General features: G+C 45.4%; 1 protein-coding gene across 2 annotated transcripts; it reads right to left on the bottom strand.

Moving 5' to 3' along the window:
* Positions 1-233: 233 nt before the first annotated feature.
* PIAS4 (protein inhibitor of activated STAT 4) lies at positions 234-22,661 on the bottom strand. 2 transcript variants are annotated; one of them, XM_062596124.1, is made up of 11 exons: positions 22,607-22,661; positions 18,769-19,204; positions 12,065-12,149; positions 10,384-10,425; positions 9,873-9,963; positions 9,383-9,511; positions 9,190-9,295; positions 5,608-5,681; positions 5,269-5,429; positions 1,625-1,755; positions 234-877 (listed from the first exon to the last, which is right to left on the bottom strand). In XM_062596124.1, the coding sequence occupies exons 1-11, from the start codon at positions 22,631-22,633 to the stop codon at positions 672-674; spliced, it is 1,488 nt and encodes a 495-aa protein (XP_062452108.1). In that variant the 5' UTR covers positions 22,634-22,661; the 3' UTR covers positions 234-671. The 2 variants fall into 2 exon arrangements, with proteins under 2 accessions (XP_062452108.1, XP_062452109.1); XM_062596125.1 differs by lacking the exon at positions 22,607-22,661 and adding an exon at positions 21,068-21,084.
* Positions 22,662-27,514: the final 4,853 nt, after the last annotated feature.

Raw genomic sequence — 27,514 nt, 5'->3', positions numbered from 1 at the left:
GCACAATTTCTACGTTACCTTCAGGTTAGGTTAAAAGATTCAAAACGTTTCTCTTTACATGAGGTGCAGAGCTGCATGAGCTCCTATCTAGAACAGTGCGATTCCAATTGTACGTCTCTCCCCTTTCGCCCCGTGCCCCCCATCCCCACCCCTAAAAATCCCTCTATGTTTGCTGGGTTATACAAACCTCCCTCACCCACCCACCCCTCTCCCTCCCTCCCAACCCTCCCCACTCACATGTCCAGCAAAACTTTAGATAATCAGGAATGGTTATTTAACAAGACAATAAAAATGCACACAGCTTTGGAGATGCACGGGAGTTAGATGTCCTGTAGATCTGCAGGTGAACTCCACCGATTCAAACTGTACTGGAGAACGGCAGCAGAGACCAATGAGTTGTGGATTCTGACTGCCTGGCTTAAGACACTTTCCTTACTTCAGACTCCGGTTCAGGGTCAGGCTTTGACTGGGGTAGTTTTCCAACCAAGAAGCAGCTCAATGGTTTTATTTTTTTTTTTCTCGTTTTAATGGTTAACTTGGAATAGGAAAGTCAAAGGAGATCGGGGAGGAAGGGAGATGAGGTGGGAGAGGACATTCTCCCCCTCCTCCAGTTTAGTAAGCACCAGAGTATTCAAGTCTGTCCATTCTGAGATTCAGAGCCACTTCCGCAGTCAGCAGGCAGAAACTAAGCCTTTCTCATAAGAGCAGCGTCGTTTTGGTTGGGGTCCATCATCATCATCATCTTCTTCCTCATCTTCCTCCTCCTCTTCCTCCGATGACGAGCTGTCCAGTGTTAAATCCACAACATCAGCAGTGGCCTTGCCGTTCTCACCGTTATTGTTAGGAGTGGGCAACAGCCCGTTCACATCTGAAGAACCTGAAAAGGGGAGGGAGGACTAATTAAGACACTTCATGTCCAGCTTAGGGGATGCTCCAAGCCCTCCTGGTCTCTCATGGCTGCACTGTACTTGACACAAGGGTGGCAGGAAACAAACTCCACTCAAGCAGCTGCCTGAAACCAAGTCCACATCACAAACCTCAGGTGCTCTCTACAGTCAGTGCCTCTGACCGTGCCCAATATGCACCCACATTGCCTAGGAATCAGCTCAGCCAAAGCAGAAAGTTATGTGCCTACCCCGCCAATTCCGTCAGTAAAAATCACCACTGCTAGATCTGACCTTGCATGGGCTGCCAAACAGACAGCCCTTCCAGTCAAAATCCTCTTTTCTCACAGGAAAAAAGAAGTACAGTGCTGTCCCAGGCTGGTCTTGCTGGAGACATTTCAGAATTCATTCTAGAGATGCAAATGCCAACAAACAATCTGATGCCACTCTGAAAACAACTCAGCTTTGCTAAAGGACCCATCTGGATTTAGAATTAAACTATGCAGAAGCACAATTCAAGGGATTCAGTCTCCCACCAACAGTAATCACTCTCTTCCATAGGGATCTGATGCATCCCAGTGATGTTGTTCATTACCGGAGAGAGGGGGAAAAGAAGGTTCTATCCAGAGGCAGCTCTCTGAACTGTGCAGCTTTTCCCAAGCCAGTTGGAGACTTCCAGTTTTGCAGTGTATGCATGTTTTCTACAGTCATTTAAGATCTTTAGCCCCCTAGAAACTCACCTAAAACCAATATTGGACATTGAGGGCTGCAGCTCCGCTCTTTCTCAGCTCTGATGGGACACCAGGAGCCATCCACCAGATACTCTATTTCATCTGCATCTTCACATTCTGTCAGTATCTTTGACAGTAGCCTGGACAGGAGAAAAAAAATGCCATCTATTAACCCTGAGGCTATCTGCACAGTGCATTCAGTGACAAGCCAGCAATCTGGATCTTCACCTTAAACGGCCTTAAGTTAAGAGAAATTTGGTGGTAGCAGAAAGCTGCCAAATAGACAGCCTTTGCAATCAAGGGCTTGTTTTATTTCCCATAAAACAAGTACGAGTTCTGACAGTGCAAACCACCCTGGTCCTTTCTGACAATTACCTAAACCATGAACTAACATTTCAATTATGTGCAATTAGAAGACAGTCTTGCCTCTTCACCCAGTTTCCCAAGTCTGTGGTACCACTTCCAGACAGTTGTCTAATGCCCCATCTAGAGCTCTGTCAGGGCTAGTGCAGACACATTCATAACAAGGCATTAGGAAAGGACAAAATAACCCTATTACATTAAGAAATAAGCAACTCCATAAGCAGCACTTCACTTCCTTCCTATTTTTAATTCCCAAAACCACCACAGCAGCCACAAAAGAAAAAAAATATATATATATATGCAGCCTCCTACAGCAGGAAAAGCATCTTCATCACTGAAAATACACCCAGTGCAGACACTTCGACATCTGCCCTCTTTCATCACAGAGGGGCTAATCAGAATGAGGCCTTTGCTCTGGCTTGTTATGCCCTAGATCCTGGGCACTTGCTTTATTCTGGTATGTCCCACCATTTGCTGAGTATGTTTGCTTGGAAACGCTATTAGAATCACAGTTCTGCAAGGCCTTCATTCACTTCTGGACCACAGCATTTCCTTTCAGTATAAACCCCCAAAATCTTAGAAGCTCAGAAGAGCTACTAATGGCACATGATTCTGTTTGAACATTGTTTCTCCCAGCTCAGGTTGGAGCTGTGTTTCTGCAGACAGTTCTGTCACCTAGCAGAGCAATCACCGAGGCTGCAATTCCAGAAGAGCCAACAAGGCCCAAAGAATCTTAGACTCAACCAGCTAACTACCTCCTTAGGAGCCTACGCCCCTTTTTTGACCAGCTATAATCCAGCTACACCCGCCAGCTTCCCTCTAACTTACTTTTCAGGAGGTCTTAAGATTACCCTCATACAACAGAACCAGTACTGAAACCCAGCCTCGAGCACTGCAAAGAAATTTATGAGTCTTCGTCAGTGACCTCCTCCTCCTCCTGGGAAGGGACATGTTCTTTGATGACCTGTGGAGGTTCCATAATCCAGCCCCTTGCACTTTCCCCTTCAGTCGCTGCAGCCTTGTTAGAGATCTGAAAGGAACTGGATTTTCCTGTTGCTGTTGGCCAGAGGACAAAGCAAACAGGTTATCTATGCCTAGGCTGTTTCAAACAGTCTAAAAAGCCACAGCTACTGGATCAAATCAGTCCCTGTGAACACAGCAATACTCTGAGTACTACCAGCACAGAGGTGGGAATATACCACCCAGGCAGAGACTCGTCTGCTCACTTAGCTGTGTCATGTGCCAAGGGAACCGGATGCACCTGAACTATTTCTCGAGACTCTCTCTGCATTTGGGAATCTCCATTAGAGGCCAATTATACAAGCCATGAGGGTGGAGATCATTTTCCAGAAGCCAAGAAGCGTGCATCTTGCTCCATCAGTCCTCTGTGTTGCTGTCAGCTGGGCTAGCGCCACTACGGATGTCAGTGATCCCAGCCATAAAACAGGCTCACTGCATTTCTAGGCAACAAAGCTTCATCTGGGGGTGGGTGGAGATCATCATTCACATTAATTCACTCCGTGTTCCTTCCTTTGCTCTTGGATGAAAGCCAGGCGATATATTGAGCTCTTCGCTAGAGATCAGCCTCTGGAGCCCATGTTTCTGGAGGTAACAAGTATTGTAGCCAGCTTCCGAGCTTGCCTCAACTGGCCTCTGCCATCAGCCTAGCTATATCTGCAGTATGCACACAGGACTCCCATATGCCAGGTAGGAAAAAAAAAAAAAAAAAAAAAAAAAAAGAGGGGGAAATCTTCCATTTTAGAGTAATCCTCTTGAAAAACAGCTGCATTTTTAAGCTCTGCTATATCAAACCTCAGAAACATGAGCAACATCACCTCCAAAGTACTCTTACACTGCCAAACCGTAGCACTTCAGCTTTCTTCCTTTAAGGTAAGCCCTGTGTTCTCTTTGATAAAAGCCACAGAAAACCAAATGTAGTCTGGAGATATGGGAAACCATCTCCACAAGCGTTCAAAACTAGCTGACAGGTTGAGAGGCTAGTCTAAGGCAACCTTCCACCAATTCATGGCCACAGAACACTTGCCATGGCTCAGGGAATGCGTGCGATTCCTGCCTCACACTGGTCCAAATGCTTTTCTCTGCTCCGGTTCCCTCCTGTGCTTTTACTGAACCACTCCAACTACGCCAAATTCAGACTAAGACAGTAAAAATAGAACATCTCTAATGCAGAAGCCGCATGGGCTGCCTGGCTTGCTGGGAACACTGAGAAATGGGATGCTAGTTTGGCTCCGCACACTCAGCCCCCTGTGGGGCAGCAAGCAGCACCAGGACAGTTGCCAGACTCGAATGCCCTGCTGGGACAAATCATGAGGGTCTGTCCTGCAGGGACCCTCTTTGCTCAGAGAGCTGTCCCAAAGGTTGGTTCCCTCTTGACATGCCCCATTTTGGAGACAGTCAGGAGACCTCAGGCCCTGAGGAGGGTACTAGTACTCCCAAGCATTGCTGAGCACCCGAAGGTCTCCCGCTGCATTGGTGCCACTGGCCAGCAGGGAGCAGCCACTGCTGGGTGCCCCTGGAGAGGCCAGAGCCAGAAGCTTGAAGAGCCTAGGCAAACCCAGAGAACCCGAGACATTCCTCAAAGCATTGTAACGTTGTCCCTCCACAGGATTCCAACCCTCTTTTCTGTGATAGGCATTCATAACACAGGAATAGTCCCTACCAAGGCATCCATCCTATCCCTAACACCAAGATATTCACAATGGCCACAGAAATCATACAGGAACAATTGCAGACACTGTACAAAAAAAAAAAAATCCTATCCAAATACTGCACTCATAATTCCATCTAAGAGAGCTAGATGTTTCAGGATGTTTGCTTTAATAGCTGGCAGAGAAGACCCCCTGACGGTGTGCCAAGAATTGTTTCTGAGCTACTAAACAGCTCACATCAACAAAACAGGAAGACATTTCCTACCGAAAAAAAAAATCACCTTATCGGGTGCTTATAAAGTGGGTTTATTCCATGCAGCGTGACATCTGTCAATCAACGCAGCTAGTTGTGTGGGTTCATCAGCCTGATGAAAAGAGTGAGGCAGTAAATGTTCAATTCTCAAAATGCTCTAGCATGATCTGAGAATCGAGAAGAGCAGATCAGCAGTCAAGCCTTGCTCAAACACATTAAGACAATTAAGTTAGAATATCTCGCACCATCAAAACATTTGTTTCTGGCTTTGAGGCAGACCTCAATGAGATGCAGAGACCAAAAAGATGACCCTGAACCCAGCAGAGAAGAGAGAGGGGGGTTGAGAAGAGGGCAGTGCATATACTCACCCGTCAATTATTAACTGGTCATAGGGTGCTGGTTTGTCACACACAGGGCACATCCATGTGGGTTTTTTCTCATTCATCTGTAGGTAGAAGACTGCATCAAAGCACTGCAGATGTGCACAGGTCTCCGCTCGGCACGGGACAGACAGCCGCATCTTCACTAGCTGTTGGACCAAAGAACAGAAGATCAGCAATAAACCCCACCCAGGTTATCACCAGACAGTTCTCCACCTGAACAAAAAAGATCTGACATATAAGAAAAAAAGGTTGGTTAGCCTGCAAAACTGGTCTGACAGCAAAATAGGGTTTTCTTTCAGACTAAAATATATTGCAAAAACTTACTGGACAGATGAGAGACACACGAACACCTGTAGTAGCAATTTCACTGTCTGGGTCCAAGCGTAACTTCTCTTTTACTGCAGTAAAAAAGTAGAGAAGAAAAAATTTTAACAGACGCAAACTTAAACCTGGAAATTATACACAGCGCAGGTCAAGGAGTTCACCAACAGCCCTTTACTGTGTAAAGGTCAGTAATTTTTCCGGCAGATGATAAACTCTGCCAGTCAGAGCCAGAGGACACAAGAGAAAGCAAGTGTATTAGACACAGAAAGCACCACTGAACTGAACAGAGAAGACTAGACTGCAGAGCTTAGTAGGGTTTTCGCATTGCCAGGGCTGAGACACAGCTTGTGCTACTTAGCTAGCTGAAAACCTTAATTAGGCAGGCTCTGGTCTACAGACCAGCTGGAATATTTAAGTCAGCCAGGAAGTTCACATTTTCTTACAGTCCCCACTCAACATGCACATTCGACTCCCTTCCCAATGATTCAGCTCTCCCAGGCAAACAGCATATGCTGCCTTGTCCAGGCAGACCAAATGAAGAAGGGATGGACTTCAAAGCACGGGGATGAGGAGAGCACGCAGTGTGCATGGTAACCACTAGCTACACTGTTAACACTCTCTTAAAAGACCCTTCCCCTCCTCTGTTTTACAAACTAGGGGCTAAACAGCTGGAGTACGTAGAGGGGACCACACTGCTGATTCTCTTTTTCATGTTAATGTTATACTGAGGCAGCCAGCTGGGGGCTAATTTTGTCATCATCACTGTTCAGAAAAGGCTAAGACACTCACATACCTGACTTCCTGCTATTATTAGATTGTTCTGGTGGGGAAGGAAAGAGTGGACAGAGAGCTCCAGTGCATGGCAATAGACTTCTGAAGCAAAGTCATTTGAGGTTTATCTGGTCATTAGCACAAGCAGAATGGATTTTATTCCCTCTTGAAATTAGTGGCAATAAGACAGGTTCACTTCCCCCCCTCAACCCTGCTGAATTCAGAGGAATTCCCCCCAAAGGCGACCAAACACAGGAGACAGTCTCAGTGGCAAGAAACCATATCCCAACACTTCCCTGTCAAATTAGTAAGCCTCCTCTAACACTACTGGGCTGTAACTCTCCAGCTTACGTGCTGGCCAGCTCATTTATCCCAGCAGCCTGTTTCACACGAAGCACAGACTCAGAGGTATCGGGGTAGAAAACTCGAAGAGCAAGCCAGAAAGGCAATCATGCAAAAAACAGTCAAAAGCAGTGAGCCGGTGTATTTGGAAAGAATCAGATATAAAGAAAGGAGGTAAGGAGCCTTGTCCCTGCAGCCACATCCTGGAATAAAAAGCCAGAGGGGCTTGCAGGCAAATCAGGAACAAGAGCAGATGTGCAGGTCCCACAAGTGAAGGTCCCTCCTCAAGGTGCCAAATTAACACAGGAAGTTAGCTTTAAACTACTGAACAATTCCTACAGAATAATTGCCGCTAGCATTGCTGCCTGGAAAAGCCTGTGATACTTCCATCACCATTTTCCTTCGGAGCAAGTCATCCATTTATTTTGACCTTTTCAGATCATAACAAGATGTCTCCAGACAATGAACATACGTGCAATTCAAATTAAAGTGACTTCTCAGATGAGAAATTCCCATGAGATTCCAAGATTTGGTGTTGTTTTATTGGCATTAGAACACTTTTCAGCCAAGCTTAATTTTCACAAAGCTTTTTGTAAGAGTATTCTCTATGCATCAGTTACTGTGATTCACAGGAAGGAAAAATGGGCTTTTCCTAGGACCTTCTGAATATAATCAAGCTGTCTTAAGCTTGCTCTTAGATTCACAGCAACGTACATAAGCAGCTCTGTTTCTCAACAATGTTCCTACTAAAGTTAACAGAAGCACATGCAAAGGAAGATGAGTCAGTCCTGAGATGCAGTTGAAGTCAAAGGGTAGCTTTAGTACGTACTGAGGGATAGTACAACGATCAGAATGTGGAACCACTTCCAGAACAGACTAGAACTATAACAGCAAAGTTTACAAGCTATTTGGGCTTGCCAGTTTCAAATGTCCAAACAACTTCCAAGTAGTAACAGGCCAAAAGAAACAAATCATCATCATCTTCCTATTCAGTTAAATTTAAGCTCACCGAATGCAACTCATCTCTGCCCTTAAGTTCACTCAAAGCTGTCAGTTATCTAACTCAGTAGAATTGGAGACACACACTTGTTACCAGCTGGCAAAGGGGAGGAAAGCTGCTTTCAGAACTTCTGCCTGCTGCGCCCACTTTGGGAAAACCATCTTGCAAGTGCTCACTTTGAAGGGAACAGCACATACTGCTCACCCTTGTTCCAAGAAGAGCGTAGGGGCAAAGAACGACAGGGTCCTCTGCAGTTTATGATAACTCAAAACCCAACATTTGAAGTGAACTCGGTTCACTTAAAAGTTCTAGTGAAGAGTAAAAAGGGGAGTCCATCCAATGTTTCTGACTTCTGAGGACAGCAGATATCTAACAAGTGGAACGTTTTATGTCAGTAGATAAGTGCTGATTGACAAAGTGGTCTAATAGGGTCAGACTGTCATGAAGGCTCTGTTTGGTTTGGCATATAGATCTAGAAGTGTTCAGCATGTGCTGCAGAAAAGCTGCACTTAATGCACATGAAGATACAGTTCGGCGAAAGTAGCAGCGTGCCCCAAAATATGGATGTTCTCTCCAATTAGAAATCTGAAGACCTGACATGCCTGAATTATCATCTCCCCTATAAGCTACAACCTATCTTCAAGTTATGTTTCTTACACCTGGTAAGAGTTGCCTATGGTCTGGGCAGCACATTTTAAAGACTATCATGATCCACAGCGTTAATATTTGGTTCTCTACAAGAGAACTAAAAGCACTCCCTCCAGTAACATTAAGTAATCAGAAGGAAACCCTCCAGTCTCTTGGGAACTCCAAGCCAGATTACATCTTAAAAAGGTAATCTCCCCTCACATTTGCAATATTTGCCTTATGCCATGATGATTTACCTGAGTGGGCTATGATAAGCACCTTTCAGGAGCATCTCTTCTCTGAAGGTCTCAAGGCATATGAAAGTGCTGGTGGTGAAATCCCACTCCCAGCCCCCAGGATTCACAGAGGGTTGGGCAGCAGGACATTTTCACCAGGATCTCTTGCTCCAGAAATCTCCTTTGGAAATAGTGTGGATCAAGGATGCTGTGGTAATGTTCATCAGCTCATAATTACTCAGATGAAGGCATGAAGCTGTATGCATCAGAATGACACTGGCCTTTGGCAGCACTCACCACGATACAACCTGGGGACAAATTCTAAATCCAACTAAACGATTCAGAGCTTCTGCAGAGTCACAAGAAACACACTCCACAGGAGTGCTGCGCTTGCACACAAATTTGGGGGAATTTCACACAACTAATATACAGCTTAGCGAGTCTGTGCAAATACAAGTGTTTTTATAGAACTGGAGAAACAAAATTGCATGAAATTTGGCAGCTGTTCCCACACAAATTTCTAGGAGCCTGATTATTAAGGAACACTGCAATCTGACAGATACACAGTGAACCTCCCCTAGCCATCTCACAAGCAGACATACTCACCAAGTGCTTTGCAGAGTTCTGGATGTTTGATCCCAATGGTTTTCAACCTCTGCAGCAGCTCTGCTGAGGTCATCTGCCGCACTAAGTACAGCCCCACAGAATAACTCTAACAAGAGAAGGAAGGGAAAGAATGAGCAAGGCTGCCCTCTTGCACTTGTCTGCGCAGTTCTGCATGATGTCCTTCAGCACGTACCTTTCCATAATTCCCCCAGGTTACAGTGATGCGATTGGTTGCTGCAGACAAGTACATGAGATGGGTGAGGTTGATGGGACGACAGGGCCTTTTAGGTTCGACTCCAGGTTTGTTTGATGGGTAGTAGCCCTAAGGCAGAAAGATATTATATATACACACACACGAATTTGTTTATATATACATTTTTTTAAAAAAAGATTTTACTGAAGATGCTGCTATGAAGAACATCTACTCGTCAGCTTCGCAAAATTCTACTCATCCACAATTTCAAAGAGGGAGCGTAAAAGGGAGCAGAACAGTCAGATCAAATAGAGTGAGAGAGAGCAAGTCTTTCTGCAAGAACAGTTTAACACCACAGCTAATTCATTAGAAAAATAGCTTGAAACTAGAGTAATATGCTTTTATACTCTGGCTTCTTGTCTGCATTCATCAGAAAAACACAAGTCCTTCCAAAGTTGTAACGTCATGCTTCCCGGCTGAGCTTACTTACCGGCACTGAGCAGTAACTGTGATTCACTTTCACTGCGATGTTTGGGGGATATTGATCCTCCTGAGGAGAACTAGTGTCTGTGTAGCAGATCCTGGAAAAAAACAATTCATCTCTTAATATTCCCATGCTTTTTGCATGTTCAAAGCTCTCTGTTCATCAACAGCTACCAGGAATGAGCTATCACCACACCAATCCGTGCTCCCTCCTCTGGCCAAACCAAAGCCGATTCTACTCCTCTCTCCCAGATCTGATACAGCCCTGACAGTTGGGCAGCAGAATCTGATACTTTGCTGTTTTCTATTACGTCTCTAACTGAAGCGCTACATGGAGAAAGAGGTTAGAAATTAAAATTTAAAATGCTTGTGTTAAGTCTGTGAACAAACTACTTACTATAAGTTATCTTTGTAGCTAATAAAAACCACACTGAAACTTTTACTATCTTTCGCTAGTGCCTTCCCTCCTCCCCTGTTTTGTACCTCATGGATTTAATTAACCCCATTTTCAGACTTACCTTAGCACAACCTGAACCGATTTCACACCAGGTTGCAACTCCCTAATAGATTAGAGAAGAAACAGAAATTTATGTAAAAATGTTAAAACCAAGATTTATGTTCTGGAGTTTTATTTACATTGTACACTTCACTCTGCAGACATCAGTCCTGCAAAATATTCTTTCCTAATGCATCATCTCATAGCCCTTTTCTGGGTTTTCAAAGCTGTAAAAGTATTGGGGGGGAAGACATCAACTTGCCCGGCATCCTTTCTTTAATTTATAAGCATTTAACTCCTCTCCCTCAGCAAAATCTAGGTTTTAAGGCCAGGACTATCAGACAGTGTTCCTTCAAGACTTTCTTTGTTTAATTATTCAACAGAAGGTGTTCATGCAAAACAAGGAGTCCAAGTATTATAGCACCAGCAGAACAACTGTTCATATTGCTAGCCCAGAGTAGTATCATTTATAACAAAATTACAACTTATTTCACAAAAGTTACATTTTCACAGAGCAAGAGTATATTGTGAGACTTGATATACAGGTACAGATCTACTCTAATTCCTGCCAGGATGCAAGACAATAGAAAAATTACAACTTACTTCACAAAAGTTACATTTTCACAGAGCAAGGGTGTATTGTGAGACTTGATATACAGGTACAGATCTACTCTAATTCCTGCCAGGATGCAAGACAATAGAAAAACAACATAATTCAGTCCTGATTTGCCTCTGGAAGTGTCTCAGAGTCCAACTCTGTTTTAATATAACTGCTTTTATTCTGCGTGCGGGTGAATGGGGCAGAGCCTCAGTTCAGCTGACAACGTTCTTAAATTACTGTATTTAAGTCATATTACTGAAAGTTTACCCATAAATATATACTGAAGAAAGACAAAACCAAGAATCAGATGTAACATAGGTAGTCTTTTATCACTCTAAAAGACTTCTGTAGTAGATCATTTCCTTCCTGTTAAAAGTCTTCAGCTTCCCTTGCACTGCCTCTGCTGACCTACTGGAATCACAACGGTAATCAAGCACTTCCAATTCAAGAAGCAAATCCTTCCTCCTGATTCTACGATAACAGTATAATTCACTGTTTAGATTTTTTTTTTTTAATAAAGGTTTTGCACTTAGTTTGGGAGGATCTTTTTAGCATCATTGTCCTTTCCTGGCAGCAAAGGCCAAAGCAACAGGTCACCAAAAGAGGAAGCTTCACTGCCTGCGCTGGTATCTTTCACACATTCATTATTTGAATCAAAAGTTACTTCGGGACAGAGGTCCTGGTAAATCCTAATGGGTGCAAGATGTTTGCTTATGTAATTACTATAGTACCCTTTTCAAGGAGGCAGCTTTCTTTCAGAGGCAAACAGCACTAGATGTTTATCTTTTGAACTTTTGATGCAAAGAAAAATCTGCACAACATGAGCTAAATTCTTTGCTGAGCTCAACAATTTCATGCTGTTTTTCCTGACTAGGTGTACTATTCAAATAGAAGATTATAGGAGCAGCAGAAGTGAAACCTAGAGAGTTAAGTGAGTAGAACAGCAACCAAAAACATAAGGGCTTTATGTCAGAAGTAGCCTATCTGCTAGTGTTCTCAAACACGCTGTTTCCATGTAGAAAACAAAAGTCCTACAGAGAGGAAACAAAGAGGAATTACATAGCCACAATTTCTTAAAATGTGAATACACAATGAGAAATACCTGGAATTTCTGATCAGCTCCACTTGTCTTGGTGTCAATGCAAAAATGCACGGACTTTCCTGAAGCTTCTCATTATTCTGTGGAACTAAGGGGGGGGGAAGAGGGAAAAAAAAAGAGATTGCATCAAATTGACAGCAAACTGACAACATCTAGTTCTTACACTACTAAGCACAAGGTGAATTATAATGGTTTAAGCTATGGTTATTTCCAAGTTTTGCTTCCATACAGACAAAGAACTTTTGCATGAGTACACCAAACATCACACATTCTCCTAAGAAGATAATAAAGTAAGATTTGGTAACTGCACTGTTGATTACAACATTGCTCATTCGTTGCTTGCCTGTTTTGTTAGCTAGCAGACTAATGATACACAGTGGACTTGATCCTGCTTCCCCCACCCCTGCAAATAATTAATGAGCCAACAAGAACATTTTCACATAAGAACGCACAAGCGGCATCACTGCATGGAGACTATAACTCAGAGAAAGCATAAGAACAGAGGAAGGAAAGGAAGGAAACAACCAAAAAAGATCAGCTTAGAAGACAAAAATAGCATCATAAAAACAGCTCAATGAGAGAAACATTATTTACAACACAGGAGGAGGATGGTGCATTTATAGGTAGGGTGCGTAGCAGTCCACTTTCAACTAACTTAGCATTAATTAGCCTTTTATCCATTCAGTTTTGTTTTAAGATCAAAAGCATTTACAAACATGGTTAAAATTAAGCTTGAGATTTAGAAAATTTATGTTAAGACTTCTGTTTAATATCTCTTACTAAATCCAAAGATGCTCTATTTATTTATTTATTTATTTTAAATCTTCAGTGCACATTTCCAATTGAAGTCAGGGCTCTGAGCTGGTGAACCTTACTGGATAAGCATATAGAACAGGAAGTAACAAAACACTGTTTTGTCTTTTTAACAAGAATAGGATTTTTTTGCATCACTAATTACTAGCTTATTCAAAGCCAAAATATCAGAATTTGAAGAGTAGGAAAATATGTTTTCCTGTGTATGGATTAAAAAAAAAAAAAAAAAAAAAAAAAGAGAGAAATGAAGGAAGGATAAAACCTCAGCAGCTCTAAGATCTTCAAAGACATAGTGACAAACTGATTCATCAACTACCAATACTTCCCTTTGATAATTCAGCTTTAAAAAAGGCGTTTTGTAAAGCGGAAAAAAAAATTAAGACGTCTTTATGCACTTCTGATTGAATTACAGTTTCCATTCAAGCACCTCTCGACCAAAACAACTCTCAAGAGAAAAAAGCACTTCCTAAAGACTGTATCATTCATCACTTTCTAATAATAAAAGAAATAGAAATCATGTTAATATCATTGCCTAAACGACTCTCTGTAGACAACACTGTCCTCCTGATAGAGGAGTTATACAAAAGCAAAGCAACTCTGTTAGGAAAAATAAAAATTTTGTTTTTCCTAACACTTATATCAGTTCTCCCTGCAGAAGCTCCCCCTTTCTTTACAAAAAAAGGCAGCTGGTTATCTGCAGTGCGCTGCCTGCAGAACTAACTAGCACTGTCAGAGGACGCCATCAGCAGTGGAAGCCAAATGCTGCTTGCTACCCAGCAAGTTTGCAATCACCTCTCCAGCAAAGTTTTCTAGCATCAAAATTAGTTTATCATGAATTTCAAAATATGTAATTTCTTCATTTCTATCACATACCAAACAGCTGTTGACAACACCAGGAACAAGTACTGCTCTAGGACTGTAACTTTATTCATAAAACAACTGAAATACCATTGTTATCAGGTATGACAACACGGTAAGCTTGGAAATAGCACTCTTGGAGCACCCACTATTGACAGTAACAACGCTACACAATTTGTACTACCAATGTCACAGGTAAACTGAAAATGGTCCACTGCAAACATTTTTCCTATAAATACTTAGTTAACAACTCTTTTCTTATTACGTAAGTATGAAAAAAATGAGTAGCAGCAGCAGCAGCATATGCTTCTCAGTTTTTTTATTTTTTGCTTGCAAAAGAAGTGAGTAACACAGTTTATCTTTTCCAGGTAAGAATTGAGAGGTACTTCTCAACTATGCCAGAAAGCCACTGCAAACTCTCACAGAATGCTCCACAGCTGAAGAGAAAACAAAATCCAAAAGATAAGAGACTGCTGGACAGACTCAGTATACATCTATGCAAATCTTGTTGCCAACAGGGATCAGAATTGGATGCTTCAGAGAAAAGTGTAAGAGAACATTCTCCAGAAGCTGGGAGAAAACCTCACTGAGACAGAGCTGAGTAATGACCCAATTTTCCTTCAAGATCCTAATTCTGGAAAATAAGCCCAGACTCCAGCAGGCACACTCGTAGGTATCTACTCAGCCAGCCATACCTTTGCTAAACAGCTAGGGAAAAAAATATTAGGATTTAAAAGTTAAATATATCAGACAAGTGAGTTTCAGCCCTTCTCCAGGACAAATGTCTCCTCTGCACACAAGTCGTTGTTCCTTGACTCGTACAACTGCTGTTGTGATCAATTTATTTTAAACAACAGACAACTGCAAGAAACCAATTTTTAAGACTGAGCTTGATCAGCAGTTCTCTGAATGAGCCAAAATATGAGAACTCTAAAACCCAAAAGGACTTGGCAAATCATACTCGAAATTTTAAGCCCAGTGTAACTGGGATGGATGCTCACGATGAGCAGCCAACCTAAGCCACACTTCTTGACCAAGCAGGCTGGACCGTGCTGTGCAATGTAAGGATTATGCTGATTTCAGTGTTTTAAGGTTTCTCAGCAGTAAGATGGACCTGCCTGCTACCCCTCTTTTTTCCAAATAACATTCCTCGCTATTATACTTACTGGTCAAACCTGCACAAGGTTTTACACCCCCAGGATAGAGGTGGTATTGTCATCACAGCGGCAGGGGATCCCAAAGGTAGATCTCCTGATAAACTAGAGAAGCTGCTGCAGGCAGCATGCTTTTGTTGGGTCAAGGAGCTGTCATGAGACCTCATTCATAGAATCCACATCGAGACAGAATACAATGCACATTTTTTTTCCTTCCTTCTTGGCCATTGGAACTATTCTGCCTAGATTGAAGGACATTTGGGTTCCTGCTGGGGCCCAGAGTGAAAGGGCAAATTGCTCATATTACATCTTTATTTTTTGTAAATGGCAGAAGCATTCATTTTAACACACAACTACAGTGTGTTAGTGTAATATGTCAACAGTTTGAAAGCATGCTTTTGTTGGGATTCCTTGGAGATTGCCCAGCACACTGGTGTTGCCTTACAGTCAGGGGAACACAGTTGCCTTAGCCACAAAATCAGGCCACCTGTTTACAGCAACTGAATTCAATCTTCAAAGGGCAAGTGGGGGGATATAGTGGGAGTTATACTACTTAAACATAATGAAGAGTAGCAACACCACTGCAAGGCAGGTATTATCAAAAAGTTTAAACAAAACAAATACTGTTTGCACTGACAGCGGCAGGACCTCTCTGACTACGTGGCCTTCTGCTCCCACAGCTATACCACAAGATCTCTTTGGTATGCCTCCAAGAGAAGGCCAGAAGCCTCAGGATCTACAGAAAATACAGGCTGCCACAGCTAATATTCAGGAAAATAATAGTAATAGTAATAAATCAGCCAGAATTTCTTGCAGCACACTATTACTGTCAAAAACTGTATTTGCCCTGCTTTACCTAAAGAGGTGCCAGTAGATAAGCACACTTACCAGCAAGGTGCACAGGCACTACAGCTACAAAGCTCCCATAAATGCTGTTTCTTAGCTACTTGCTGAAATACAAGGAATAAAAGATACCTTTTTAGAGGGAATGAATACTAGTATCTGATCAATTTTAGTTTTAAGCCTTATCTACCCAAGAGAATTGTGATGATTTGAGTAAATTAGAAGAATTCTTTCACGTGGACATCCTTAAACCAGCCCAGGAAACTGCTGCAGAAGCTGTTTTCGTGTAGGTAACTCAGAGGCTAACCTGAATACTTAAATTGTCCAAAACTGTGCAGACAGTTACCAAACATGAGCTATTAGCTGGTTCACAATGGACCTAACCTATTTGCTCTAGCTGAAATCACCTTTGTCTACAACTCTAATGGTAACCTGACACTTCTTCAGGGAATCTGTTTGCCTAGAGACCAAATTAGGCATCACCCACCTCACCTTTGCTCTCAAGGCAATAATTTCAAAGAGGCAAGAGAGCCTTCTGATTAGCAAATATGGTTCCAATTGAAGTCAAGAACATATAAATTACATTTCCCCTATTCCCACCACAGCTTCATGCTCAAAATACCTCTTTTGTAGCCTAGGGTAACACGCTGCTACAACAGCAGCTAGATACTTTTAGACATGACTGAGAGCTCAAATCTCTTTCAGGTACTTCTACATTACATGTTTGTGAGGTTCACAAGGAGCTTATGTTGGGTCCAGACACAGAACATAAATTTCTGTGCAATAAAGTGTAGATGGGCACAGCTTCTATACAGGAAAACACACCATTTTTCCCCTTACAGTGCTTTGTTTTATCATCCTTCCACGCTAGGCAGAGCCCCACGCAAATATAATTTCTTATTTTAGAGGTCATTCCAGAACTAGATCTCAGTAGATGCACCCAGTAGTTCTGTTCCAGTTACCAGCATGTATGGGAAGCAGCAGATATTTACGCTATGTCAACCCAGTTGTACAAAGACAGAAATGCTTCTTTCTTCACATTAGTGTAGGCAAAAGGAATTATAGTTGCTGACCACCATCAAGATGGGAAAATGAAACGAGTGCGTAGAAGGCATCTTTAGATTCTGAACAGTCGACTGGGACAATGAAGACTGAAACATCTGTTCAACACCCAGCTCCTCAGCACCAGTCCCCAAAGGTTAAGTAGAAAACACGCTCATCAAAAGGGAAAATTAGCCAAATACGCTTTAGGGAGCAAGTTGAACCGAGGGAGGTGTCAGCTAACATTGAGCCTAGATACTAAATTTAATGAGACCTCAGTTCTGATTTCATGTAGAAAATTTGATGTCAACCTTCAATAAAAGCTATTAATCACAGTTAAGTACACTCCTGCTCCTCTCTCATCTCTAGATGTTTCTACCTCTTAAATTTATTTTTCTTCAAAATACTACATTTGCACTTTTGACTGACAAATGCCACTCAACATTCAAGGCTGATTTAACTCATTCCCCAAACAACAGTATTTAAAACTATTTTAGTTTTAAAGCAGCAGTTACTGTTTAAATGGTCACAGTATTAAGACATCTTCTGCCTCCAAATTCAGGTAAAAATCTTATACATACCAAATAACTAATCTGCAGGGTTTTTTTAAAACATACCGGTAAGCCCCTCTGAAGTTATCAGCATAGAAATAGGTGTAAACAGGGGAAGTCATGCAGCACTATGAACAAAGGATAAAAAGGGTAATAAACATATAGAATAAATTATTAGGGAAGACAACTGAAAAATGATATAAATGAGCTCAAGAGATATCCAAAGTAGCCCAGGAAGGCAGAAGAGAATGAAAAGGTCTAATGAAAAAGCAGAAAGATGGAATTAAAAAATTACGAGTGCAGGCACACTGGACTAGATGGCCATTTCCTGTTCTGAAAAATGTATGTTCCACTGATATAAAGAGGACAGCTTTAAGAATTTCTGAGTTGCGGCCAGATAAATTGCACAAAAGCTCAGACCACTGTCAACAAATACCAAACACTTGTCTACCCTGATAATACTAGGCAGCAATAGCCACTGCACACCTCTTTATTCAAATTTCTAACATGATCCAACACTGCAGCCCTTAATCACCTTTTATGTCTGTGCAGGTGCATGATCTTCATCTATGACAGATTTTTTTTCCAGTTTTCAGGCACATCAGAAACATGCTTTTTCAGTAACGAAAGATCAGCTTCCCAAGTTCTAGGTTCACCTAACAGTGAGGCCTGGTATTACCACATTTGGTTTATGAGCCACCAAGGCTGAACTCTGTACAATGATACTTCCCCTCTGTATATATCTTCATTACAAGAACATTACATCTAACCTCAGTGACAATACTCTTCATGGCTCAGAACTCAAAAATGAAAAGTCAGACTTCTAGCTCCAAAGTGGGAGAAAGTGTTTCTTCTAGTTTTAAATTTTCCTAGTTGTTCCCCAAAACACATGATTTCACGCACAAACAATTGTGACAGGCATAAGAAAAAAAATGTCAGAAATACTCTTTGGTATGTGTATTACCTTCTTTCATCCACAGGAGGCTTTAGGTTAGCTATGCTAAGCACCCAGCACAGGTGCAACACCAACACAGAAGGAAAGAGTTTCATCAACATACTACTACATTAGGGAGAGAGAAGACAAATCATGATTCACAGCACAGGACTGCAATGTTACATGGCAGCATTTCCAATGAAGGATGTGAAAGCTACAGCCAAACAAGACAAGCTTTCAAATTACAACTCAAAGTGACCACCTTTGTGTTCTAAGGCAAGAGGAAAACAGATAAGAATATTCTACTCCACGTTTAAAGTATCTGGGAGGAAGGACAGTGGGAAAAAAAGAGGAAGACAACATCCATCCCAACATGAATCACTGTTTCTCCTTCTGATACATAATTTTACAGATCTTTGAAAATACTACCATCTTTTTGACACTCATTATCTATTTCAGTTTTCATTCTCAGATCAATTACAGCAGAAGAGCACCAGAATATGGAAAACTCACCTAATTCTGTTGGCTTCAACAGTTCATCCAGGGTCGTATAGAAGGGAAGTTTCACCAGCCGAACTTCAGGCTTTACAACTTTGGGTGGTAACCTTCCTAGTCCATTAAGGTATTTCCCATAGAGCGCAGGATAGTCAATATTAGTAGTTGAGATAGAAGTCCTAGCAACAGTACTCCCACGGTCATATGAAGAATGTATGGAGAGTGCCTCAGGAGACCGGTGCTGCTGTGGCTGGGGCTGCCCTGGTTCAGAGCTCTTCTTGGCATAGCGAGTCTCATAGAGCTCTTTAATCTTCTTGAAAACTTCAGGGCTACAGTCAAATTGAACCAGTTGCAAAGCTCTGGTGACTAGTTCATGTTTAAGTCCACTTTTACTCCTGCCAACAAAACCCAGCAACATCTGAAGATCTGAGACTCGGAAACTCATCACCATGTTCTAGGGAATAAAAAAATAAAAGTGATCTTACAGTTGTAAAAAGATAAAGTGTCAGTTCTCACTATATTCTATACATGGAAAATACTCTATATAGAGAATCAAAAAAACTAAAAATCCGGTATATGTACAATACCAAGCGTGTTCAAAAGAGTTGTTACGCACCTGATTAATATTTCATTTATGAGTTACTTTTTTTTGAGCAAAGTAAATACAAAGGAGACCATCAACTGAAAAATTAACCAATTCACCCAAATCAGAGACATGACACAGGATGATCACTGAGTTAATCCAAAATCTTCTGTGATGTCTACTAAACACGCTCTAAGTAATTCTACTAGAAGCAATCATGACCGCAAAGGAAAATACTTAAAACAGCCTGCTCCACATAGTAGTGTATACACCAACCCCTTTGCCATGCAGAGGCTGAAAACATCCAGACTTCTAATACATCTTGAAATGAGAGGGTTACCATAAAAACTTAATCTAAAATATCATTAGCGTAAGGCAAAGGAGAAAAGTGAATGTGAACTGGAGGGTGGGTGACATTTCAGTGAACTGGGGCTGTTAATCCTTTAGAATTCTTTGTATAAATAAAGAAATAAAACTTCAGAACTCTTCCTACCTATGCAGGGCCTTTTAAAATTACCAGATATTTTAGGCTATGGAGCAATATTAAAAGATTATAAGACTGTTAAAGAGGGAGAAGGATGTTCCCATGAGAACAATGCCTCCAGACTCCATGACTCCATCTGGGGGCTTTGCCAAGCATTCTCCCATGATTACAGCTAGTAGCTGCTTTTGCTCTCGCTCTAGTACTATTGATTTCAATGTTCTGATAAGCAGTAAAACTATCTCTGTCTTCACAAATTCACTCTTGCTGCTGTGGAAACTCAAAGGCCTGTAACTTGTCAGTGGATTCAAAGATCATACTACATTATACCTTTCCACTAAACCAAGAACTAGAAATTATTTCAATTAAAACTAATGCTAGAGTCTGGTCACACTGATGCTTCGGTTCTCTCATATGGCAAAGTAGCTTTATGAATGGTCAAGGCAAGTTTATAAAGTACATTAAAAAAAAAAAAAGTAAGCTGCGTGATAATATACTTAATAGACACACATATATTTCCTCAGTGTCCTTCACGGTTTGTGGGAAATTTCAGAATTTCAGGAAGAAATCTCAACTGTGCCACAGCAAAGAATAGCAACAGAGAGCCAATAGGTTTCTTTTCCCCAACCTACCCTTCACTTGCTTGATGATTAAAAATGCATAAAAGTCAGATTTCTGTAGAAATTAAAATAGTAGTCTTACAATTTCCTAGAGGAAGAAAAAAAAATGGATGAACTATTTTTTTAAAGCTACTGTTCAGCTCAAAAACATTTCACAGCCACATTGCCTGTGTGGGAATTAGACTACAGAAAGAATGCCATTCTCCCTCTTCATGAAATCTGTCATTTAATCTGGAAATCCAAAAGATGTTAAAGAACTTCACACAAATGTCACTGGATGCAGTTAAGATTTTCGGTAGCTGTAACACATCCCAGAATACCTTTGATGTGAGAAAAAAACAAGTCACTTTAAAGAGGAGAGAAAGGATGTTTAATTGCCAGAACATGAGGATTCAGGGGATCTGATTCACTTCACTGCTTCACTAGATACCACCTGCATGATCCTGGACAAGTTCAGCTCGTGTATATAGACGAAATAGAGATACAAAATGGAGAGAGCATTGGCATCTCACAAGTACTTCAAGGATAAACAGCATATTTGCAAAGATAACCACAGCAAGGCTGTGAAGTGCTTCAATTGTACAGTAATGAGGAAGTCACATGAGCACAGCAGACAAATATTTCTACACTCACTCTTCCTACGCTGCTGGCCACTTGGGACTTCAGGTACATAAAGCAGAGATTGACCCAATGGTTTTCCACACTTTACATTTAGAAGAATCTAAGACCTAGAAGGACAATTGGATTTTAACAGTAACAGCAGAACAAGTTAGTTTCATACAAAGAAAAACATATCACTGAGGCTTATATTTGCGTAACAGTACAAGTGGTACTTAGATCACATTAACTACTGAGGTTATTTAATGCTAAATTTAAAGTCAGCTCTTCCCCCCAAGGAAGCCTTGCATCTAAGTGGCATACAGTGTGTCACTCAAACATCCATCAGTTGCCTCCTTAGTGAAGTCTTGGAAATGCACCTCCTCCAGAAAAGTCCTGGGCTGAGCTCACAGTAACAACGTGAGAGGCCAAATACTAGGGAGAGCAGAGACCACAGCGACTCTTAAAATAGACTCTCCACATCTTATTTTCGCAACCATCCAGCCACATCCTTACTTATTAGCTAACCCTGCAGGTGCTAAAAACAATTTCCATGCGTTGAAATCACTCAGTAAACACCCTTAGCACCAGCTTCACCATGACACCATTGTGTGAAGTCTGCTCAAGTGCAGCGAGTTGTTCCTCTGCGCCACCGCGCACTGACAGAGCAAGATAGAGAAGTCCCGTAACCAAGGGGAGAACGGTGAATTAGGACTCAAAGAGGGGAAGAATGTAAGAATAAAGCAGAGAGCGGATCCTCTACTGCTGAACCTCCTTTCCACAGGAGGCCTGTTGTGGGGCACGGGATGCTTTAGAAGTACAATACAACTTAAGGTATGTTTGCTTCAAGAATCTTTCATTCAGAAGTACCTCATATATATCCTACAGTCTCTATATCATGTAGAATTAAGGCGGGGGGGGGGGGGGGGAGCTTTCATCTGCATACCTTCAGCTCCGGACACTACTCATTTCCACCCTCTGCTCTCTGCGGGCTCCCCCCGGGCTTAGCCAGAGCCATCGCAAAAGCGGCCCCGGCAGCCCTAGAAGGGGGTGGCAGATCCAGGCCTGAATCTGGCCGCCCGCGGGGGGCTGGACAGCTCCGCGCCGGGGGTGGTGGGGGCTCCGTGGGGAAGCCCGGCGGCCGAAGGCAAAGAGCCCAGCAGAGGCCGGGACGGGGGAAGCCACATGCCTTAATTAATTACTCGGAATTAACAGGAGGGGCGGAGGGCAGCGCGGCCCAGGTGGAGCCCCCAGGGGCAGGCTCGGCCCCACGGGGCAGCAAGTGGCGCCAGGCCGGGCCGGGGAAGGGGGCTCGGGGCTGCGGCCAGGCCCAGGAGGCCGGGGCGGAGCCGGGCAGCTCCTGAGGTAAAGTGTTGGGGGGGGGGGCAGTCCCGGGGGTGCCGCCCCCCCCGACTCTCGCCGCCGCTGCGCCACCCTCCTCGCCGCCACCACCCCCTCGCCGGGAGCCGCAGCCCCGCCTAGCCCCAAGGCTCTGGTCGACGGCACCGGGGAGGGGAGGGGTGGTGGTGGGGAAAGGCCGGGGAGGGAAGATGTGGGGGGGAACCGCTCACTCACTTTCGCCTCCACCAGCTCTGCCGCCATCTTGGCCTCCAGCGTCCACCGCGCCGGGAGCCGCCGCCGAGTCACGTGACGCCCGCGGCGGGGGAGGGGGGGGCAACGAGAAGCGCGCGCCGCCCAATCCGCGCGCGCGCCCTTCTCCCCACGGGCCGCGGCGCCGCGGCGCAGGCGCAATGACCACGCCCCCGCCCGGCGACGCCTTCTCGGGTGCCTTAAAGGGGCAGCGCCCCGGGAAACGGGGAAGGGGCACGGTTACCGGGCGGGGAGCAGAGGGGGATGGGCGTGACGGCGGCGGCTCCCGGGGCCGCAGCCCCTTCAGGAGGAGGGCAGCGGAGCGGGACGGGGTGGGGCACCCACATGGGAGCAATGCACAGCCCCCCCAAAATGGCCGTGGGACAGCCACGCCTCGACAGGGCCACAGGCCCCGCCACAGGCAGGGGAGCAGCGAGGCTCCGGGGCCGCTGGTAGCGCCCCTGAACGGTCTCTCCTATGGCCTTGAGCCCTCCACATGCTCCTTCTAGGCCCAGGGCTCACTCAGGGGTGCAGCAGTGGCCTGAACCAGCGCCTGCCTGCGTCCCACTGCTGTCTGTCAAGCGCTGGGGCACGTGCGTCTGGGGAGAAGGGACAGGCTGATCCCCGCTTCTTAAAAACAGCCTGAAACACAGCGGGCATTGGATCCCGTCACCTGTAGTTTTGCTGGAAGGTGTTTTCTGGAGAGCAGGCAGCTGAAAGGGGCTTTTCTGAGGTAAAAAGCCTCTGGAGGAAAAAACAAAGGAATCTGACAGCTTTTAGACCTGTCCTCCTCAGAGGAATACGAAAGGCACAAATCTAATTCTTCCCCAGCAGCAGCCTCCACTTCAGCTTGCTTATCTCAGACTTTGCTGTTCAGTTGCAGGCCTCGGAGCTGCCAGACCCTCGCATGTATGCCAATAACGAGCGTTCTGCTTATTCCAGGGACCGTTTGCTCTGGCTGTGCTCTGAGGAACCAAGGCCTCAAGGAACTCCTGTGATCCTTTCACCCAGCACGGGCACCCTCCAACGCACGTGGCATTTCCTCACTGAGACACTTGATGCCGCAGCTGGGAACCAGCTGCTTCATGGTGATGGCACCCCAAAAATCCCAAGATCAGTATCTCTCACCACATTTCTAGAGGCCTAGAGAGAAGCTGATGTCTCCAAGATCACCTGCTAAAAATGCCTTATATGTAGACAGAAGTAAGTTTTCCCCAGGCGAATACTGCCTGGAAGTCACACTGTTCCCACTGAGGCTCCATTTCTAGGTGTGAGGCCAAAAATAAGTGCAGAGCACGGTCCGTTTCTTGTGGGCCAGACAACCACATCCAGGTAACTTCAGGCTGAATTACCAGGAGAAAATGAAGAGCTACTGGGTGCCTGTGCATGTGCAGGCTGTAATGGCCCATCTCTCCTCACACCCAGACGTTGCTGCTGGTACATAGTTGTTGGTATATGAGAGGGAACAGCTCTCGAGGACCCCATGCCATTTGAGGAGGTGGAAGCTTTCCAGCACTTTCCACTTCTTGTCCTCAGCCCCACAGGCCAATTAAACAAAAAGGCAATTGGCCAGTTTCCCAAGCAGGCCAACGTGTTAATCAGGTCTCCAGTCTTCCCTTCCAGTCTAGCAAAAGTCAACATTGGTGCTAAAAAATTCAAATGGTTGCCATGGCAACCCCAACAGCTGATAACTCATCCTGTCACAAGGGAAGCACTGGGCTTTTAGCCTCCACAGGCCAACAGGATGCCTGCTGTAGCTCCATCAGCAACTCCCTGGGCACTGCAGATGGTGGAGGGAACCAGTGGGCTCAGGATGTGCTGGAAGTTTGGTGGTGACCTGAGCTTGCAAGGTGGCTTGGGTACAAAGTAGCTTGGATTCTTAGCTTGAATTCTTCCTTCTATGATGGTATGACTGGCTGGATGGATGAGGGGAAAGCAGTGGACAGTGTGTACCTTGACTTCAGCCAGGCTTTTGACACTGTCTCCCATAACATCCTCCTAGGTAAGCTCAGGACGTGTGGGTTAGACGAGTGGACAGTGAGGTGGATAGAGAGCTGGCTGAATGGCAGAGCTCGGAGGGTCGTCATCAGTGGCGCGGAGTCTAGCTGGAGGCCTGTGGCTAGTGGAGTCCCCCAGGGCTCAGGACTGGGTCCCGTGCTGGTCAGCTTCTTCATCCAAGACCTGGATGAAGGGACAGAGTGCCTGCTCTGCAAGTTTGCCGATGACACCAAGCTGGGAGCAGTGGCTGATACACCTGAGGGCTGTGCTGCCGTTCAGAGAGACCTGGAGAGGCCGCAGAGCTGGGCGGAGAGGAACCTCAGGAGGTTCAACAAGGGCATGTGCACAGTCCTGCACCTAGGGAGAAATAACCCCAGGCACCAGCACAGGCTGGGGGCTGACCTGCTCGAAAGCAGCTCTGCAGGGAAGGACCTGCGAATGCTGGTGGACGACAAGCTGACCACGAGGTAGCAATGTGCCCTTGTGGCCAGGAAGGCCAATGGTATCCTGGGGTGCCTTAGGAAGAGTGTTGCCAGCACGTCAAGGGAGGTGATCGTGCCCCTCTGCTCAGCCCTGCTGAGGCCTCATCTTGACTACTGCATCCAGTTCTGGGCTCCCCAGTCCAAGAGAGACATGGAGCTACTGGAGAGAGTCCAGCATAGGGCTACGAGGATGGTCAGGGGGCTGGAGCATCTGCCCCCTGAGGAACGGCTGCAAGAGCTGGGCCTGTTTAGCCTGGAGAAGAGACGACTGAGGGGGGATCTTACCAACATCTCTAAGTACCTGAAGGGAGGGTGTCAAGGGGACAGGGACAAACTCTTTTCAGTTGTCCCATGTGACAGGACAAGAGGCAGTGGGCACAAACTGAACCACCGGAAGTTCTGCCTGAATGTGAGGAGGAATTTCTTCCCTGTGAGAGTGACGGAGCACTAGAACAGGTTACCCAGAGAGGTTGTGGAGTATACTTCTCTGCAGATATTCAAAACCTGCCTGGATGCAATCCTGTCTAACATGTTTTAGGTGACCCCCCTGCTTGAGCAGGGAGGTTGGTCTAGATGATCTCCAGAAGTCCCTTCCAACTGTACCCATTCTGTGATTCTGTGATTTATGAAAATGTTTTGGTTTGGGGTTTTTTTGATGTTGCAGCTGATTGAAGTGAAGCAACAGTCTTCCATGATGCTGAAGAGAAGGAAATAGAAAATGAAGCACAATACTTATGGTATGGAGAAGGAGAGTTGTATCCTACTATGTCCTGGTTTAGAGTCTCTCTTTACTTGCCCTCACTCTCAGTCTCCTTTTAATTTGCTCTTCTCTCAGATTAATTCTCTTTGCTGCATAGTGCTTTACTTTTCCCATTTGCTAAAACAAATTGAGGAGAGTTTGGCCTTCCTGCCTGCACTGGAGTTGAGGCAGTCCTTCTAAAACTGCAGACTGGATCTTCTCTCACCTTGCATCGTCATTCTACGTCTTTCCATCAAATTATCTCTGATTCATCTCTGTCAGAGCACGAGGAATCATTTGCGTCAGTCTGAGACCCTCTGCAGGATAACTGTTTGTTATGGTTGATCTGAAAGGTAGAGCGTGAACACCCAGTGATTTTTGGAAGGTAATTTTAGAGACAACATAAACGCATAGCTGGATCAGTGTGTCACGGCCTTCATAGAGACTCTGTTAGAGATCCACGAGTTTGTGAGTCTTTCCCAGGCACAGTCGATGGTGAAGATCTGGAGCACATCAGCTCCCAAAGGAAGAGCAGGGCAGCTCGATGCATGCCTTTGGCTCACCAAAAGACTGGCTATGGCCTCGGGATCCTAGCTGGATTCAAGCAGCTCTGCAGGTCTTCCCAGACACATCTGCCCCCTGTTCACATCCCGCTCGAGCCATGGGTGAGCTGCGAGCACGGTAACGAGGTGCGTGGCCTCTCCAGGGCTCCTACAGCCTGCACACCGCATCCTCCTCAGCACGAGGGCTGGGGGCCTCGGGCCATTGCCAGCCCTGGGGTGGCTGCTGCATGGTGGGACGCAGGCCAGGACAAACCCCCTCCACCCCCGACCCCCGAGTGGGAGGCCCGGGTGTCGCTGCGCAGCAGGCGACACGTCTGGGGACATCGCGGCGCGTTTGGGGGGATGTTTCGGGGGACGATTTTTTCCTGCCACAAGCCGTGCCTCCGCGGCAGCCCCGTGCAGCTCCCCCAGGCCGGGCCGGTCCAGGCCGGACGGGGAGGGGAGGGAGGGGAAGGGCGCGCCCGGCTCCCGGCCCGGCAGCGCTCCCTCCCCTCCCGCAGGGGGCGCTGCCCGCCCGAGCGGCGCATGCGCAGCGCGGGGGCCCTGCGGAGGGCGACGGGGCTGGGCCGGGCCGGGCCGTGCTGGGGCGGGGCGGGAGCTGAGCGAGCGTTGCAGAAACGGCGTCCGGGGATGGGGCGGCTTGCGGTGGTAGCGGGGCCCCGCAGCGAGGGCAGGAGGTGGCGGTGGCAGCGGGGCCCCCGCAGCGAGGGCAGGGGGTGGCGGTGGCAGCAGGCCCCCGCAGCGAGGGCAGGGGGTGGCGGTGGCAGCAGGGCCCCACAGCGAGGGCAGGGGTTGGCAGTGGCAGCAGGGCCCCACAGCAAGGGCAGGGGGTGGTGGTGGCAGCAGGGCTGCAGCGAGGACAGGGACTTTGCAGCCAGGGTAAGGCCATTGCAGTGAAGGCAGGGCTTGGCTGCAGCCCCCCTGGGCCCTGCAGCCTCCCTGCCCAGCAGCTGCAGCTCTGCCCTTGCTGCTTCCCGAGGGTGTAGCTGCGGTCTGCCCAGAGGAGCCCCCCAAAAGCCTCACACAGGTGACTCCCCCTACTCTGTCCTCCCCGCATGCTAAATTGCCAGGCTTTTGGGTGAGTGTGTAAAGCACGTACTGTGGCAGAGGT

The sequence above is a fragment of the Rhea pennata genome, chromosome 27 (assembly GCF_028389875.1).
Source record: "Rhea pennata isolate bPtePen1 chromosome 27, bPtePen1.pri, whole genome shotgun sequence".
Taxonomy (NCBI): domain Eukaryota; kingdom Metazoa; phylum Chordata; class Aves; order Rheiformes; family Rheidae; genus Rhea; species Rhea pennata.
The sequence above is the reverse complement of the archived record's forward strand: the minus strand, read 5'-3'. Positions and strand labels throughout refer to the sequence as shown.

Bases quoted from the DNA above. Each gene is read 5' to 3' on its own strand.
- PIAS4 (XM_062596124.1), bottom strand. From the start codon at position 22,633: ATGGCGGCAGAGCTGGTGGAGGCGAAA. The intron at 12,150-18,768 runs GTGAGTTTTCCA...CCCCCCCCTTAG, and splicing joins GTTGAAGCCAACAGAATTAG to TTCCACAGAATAATGAGAAG. The intron at 878-1,624 runs GTGAGTTTCTAG...TCCCCTTTTCAG, and splicing joins ATGTCCAATATTGGTTTTAG to GTTCTTCAGATGTGAACGGG.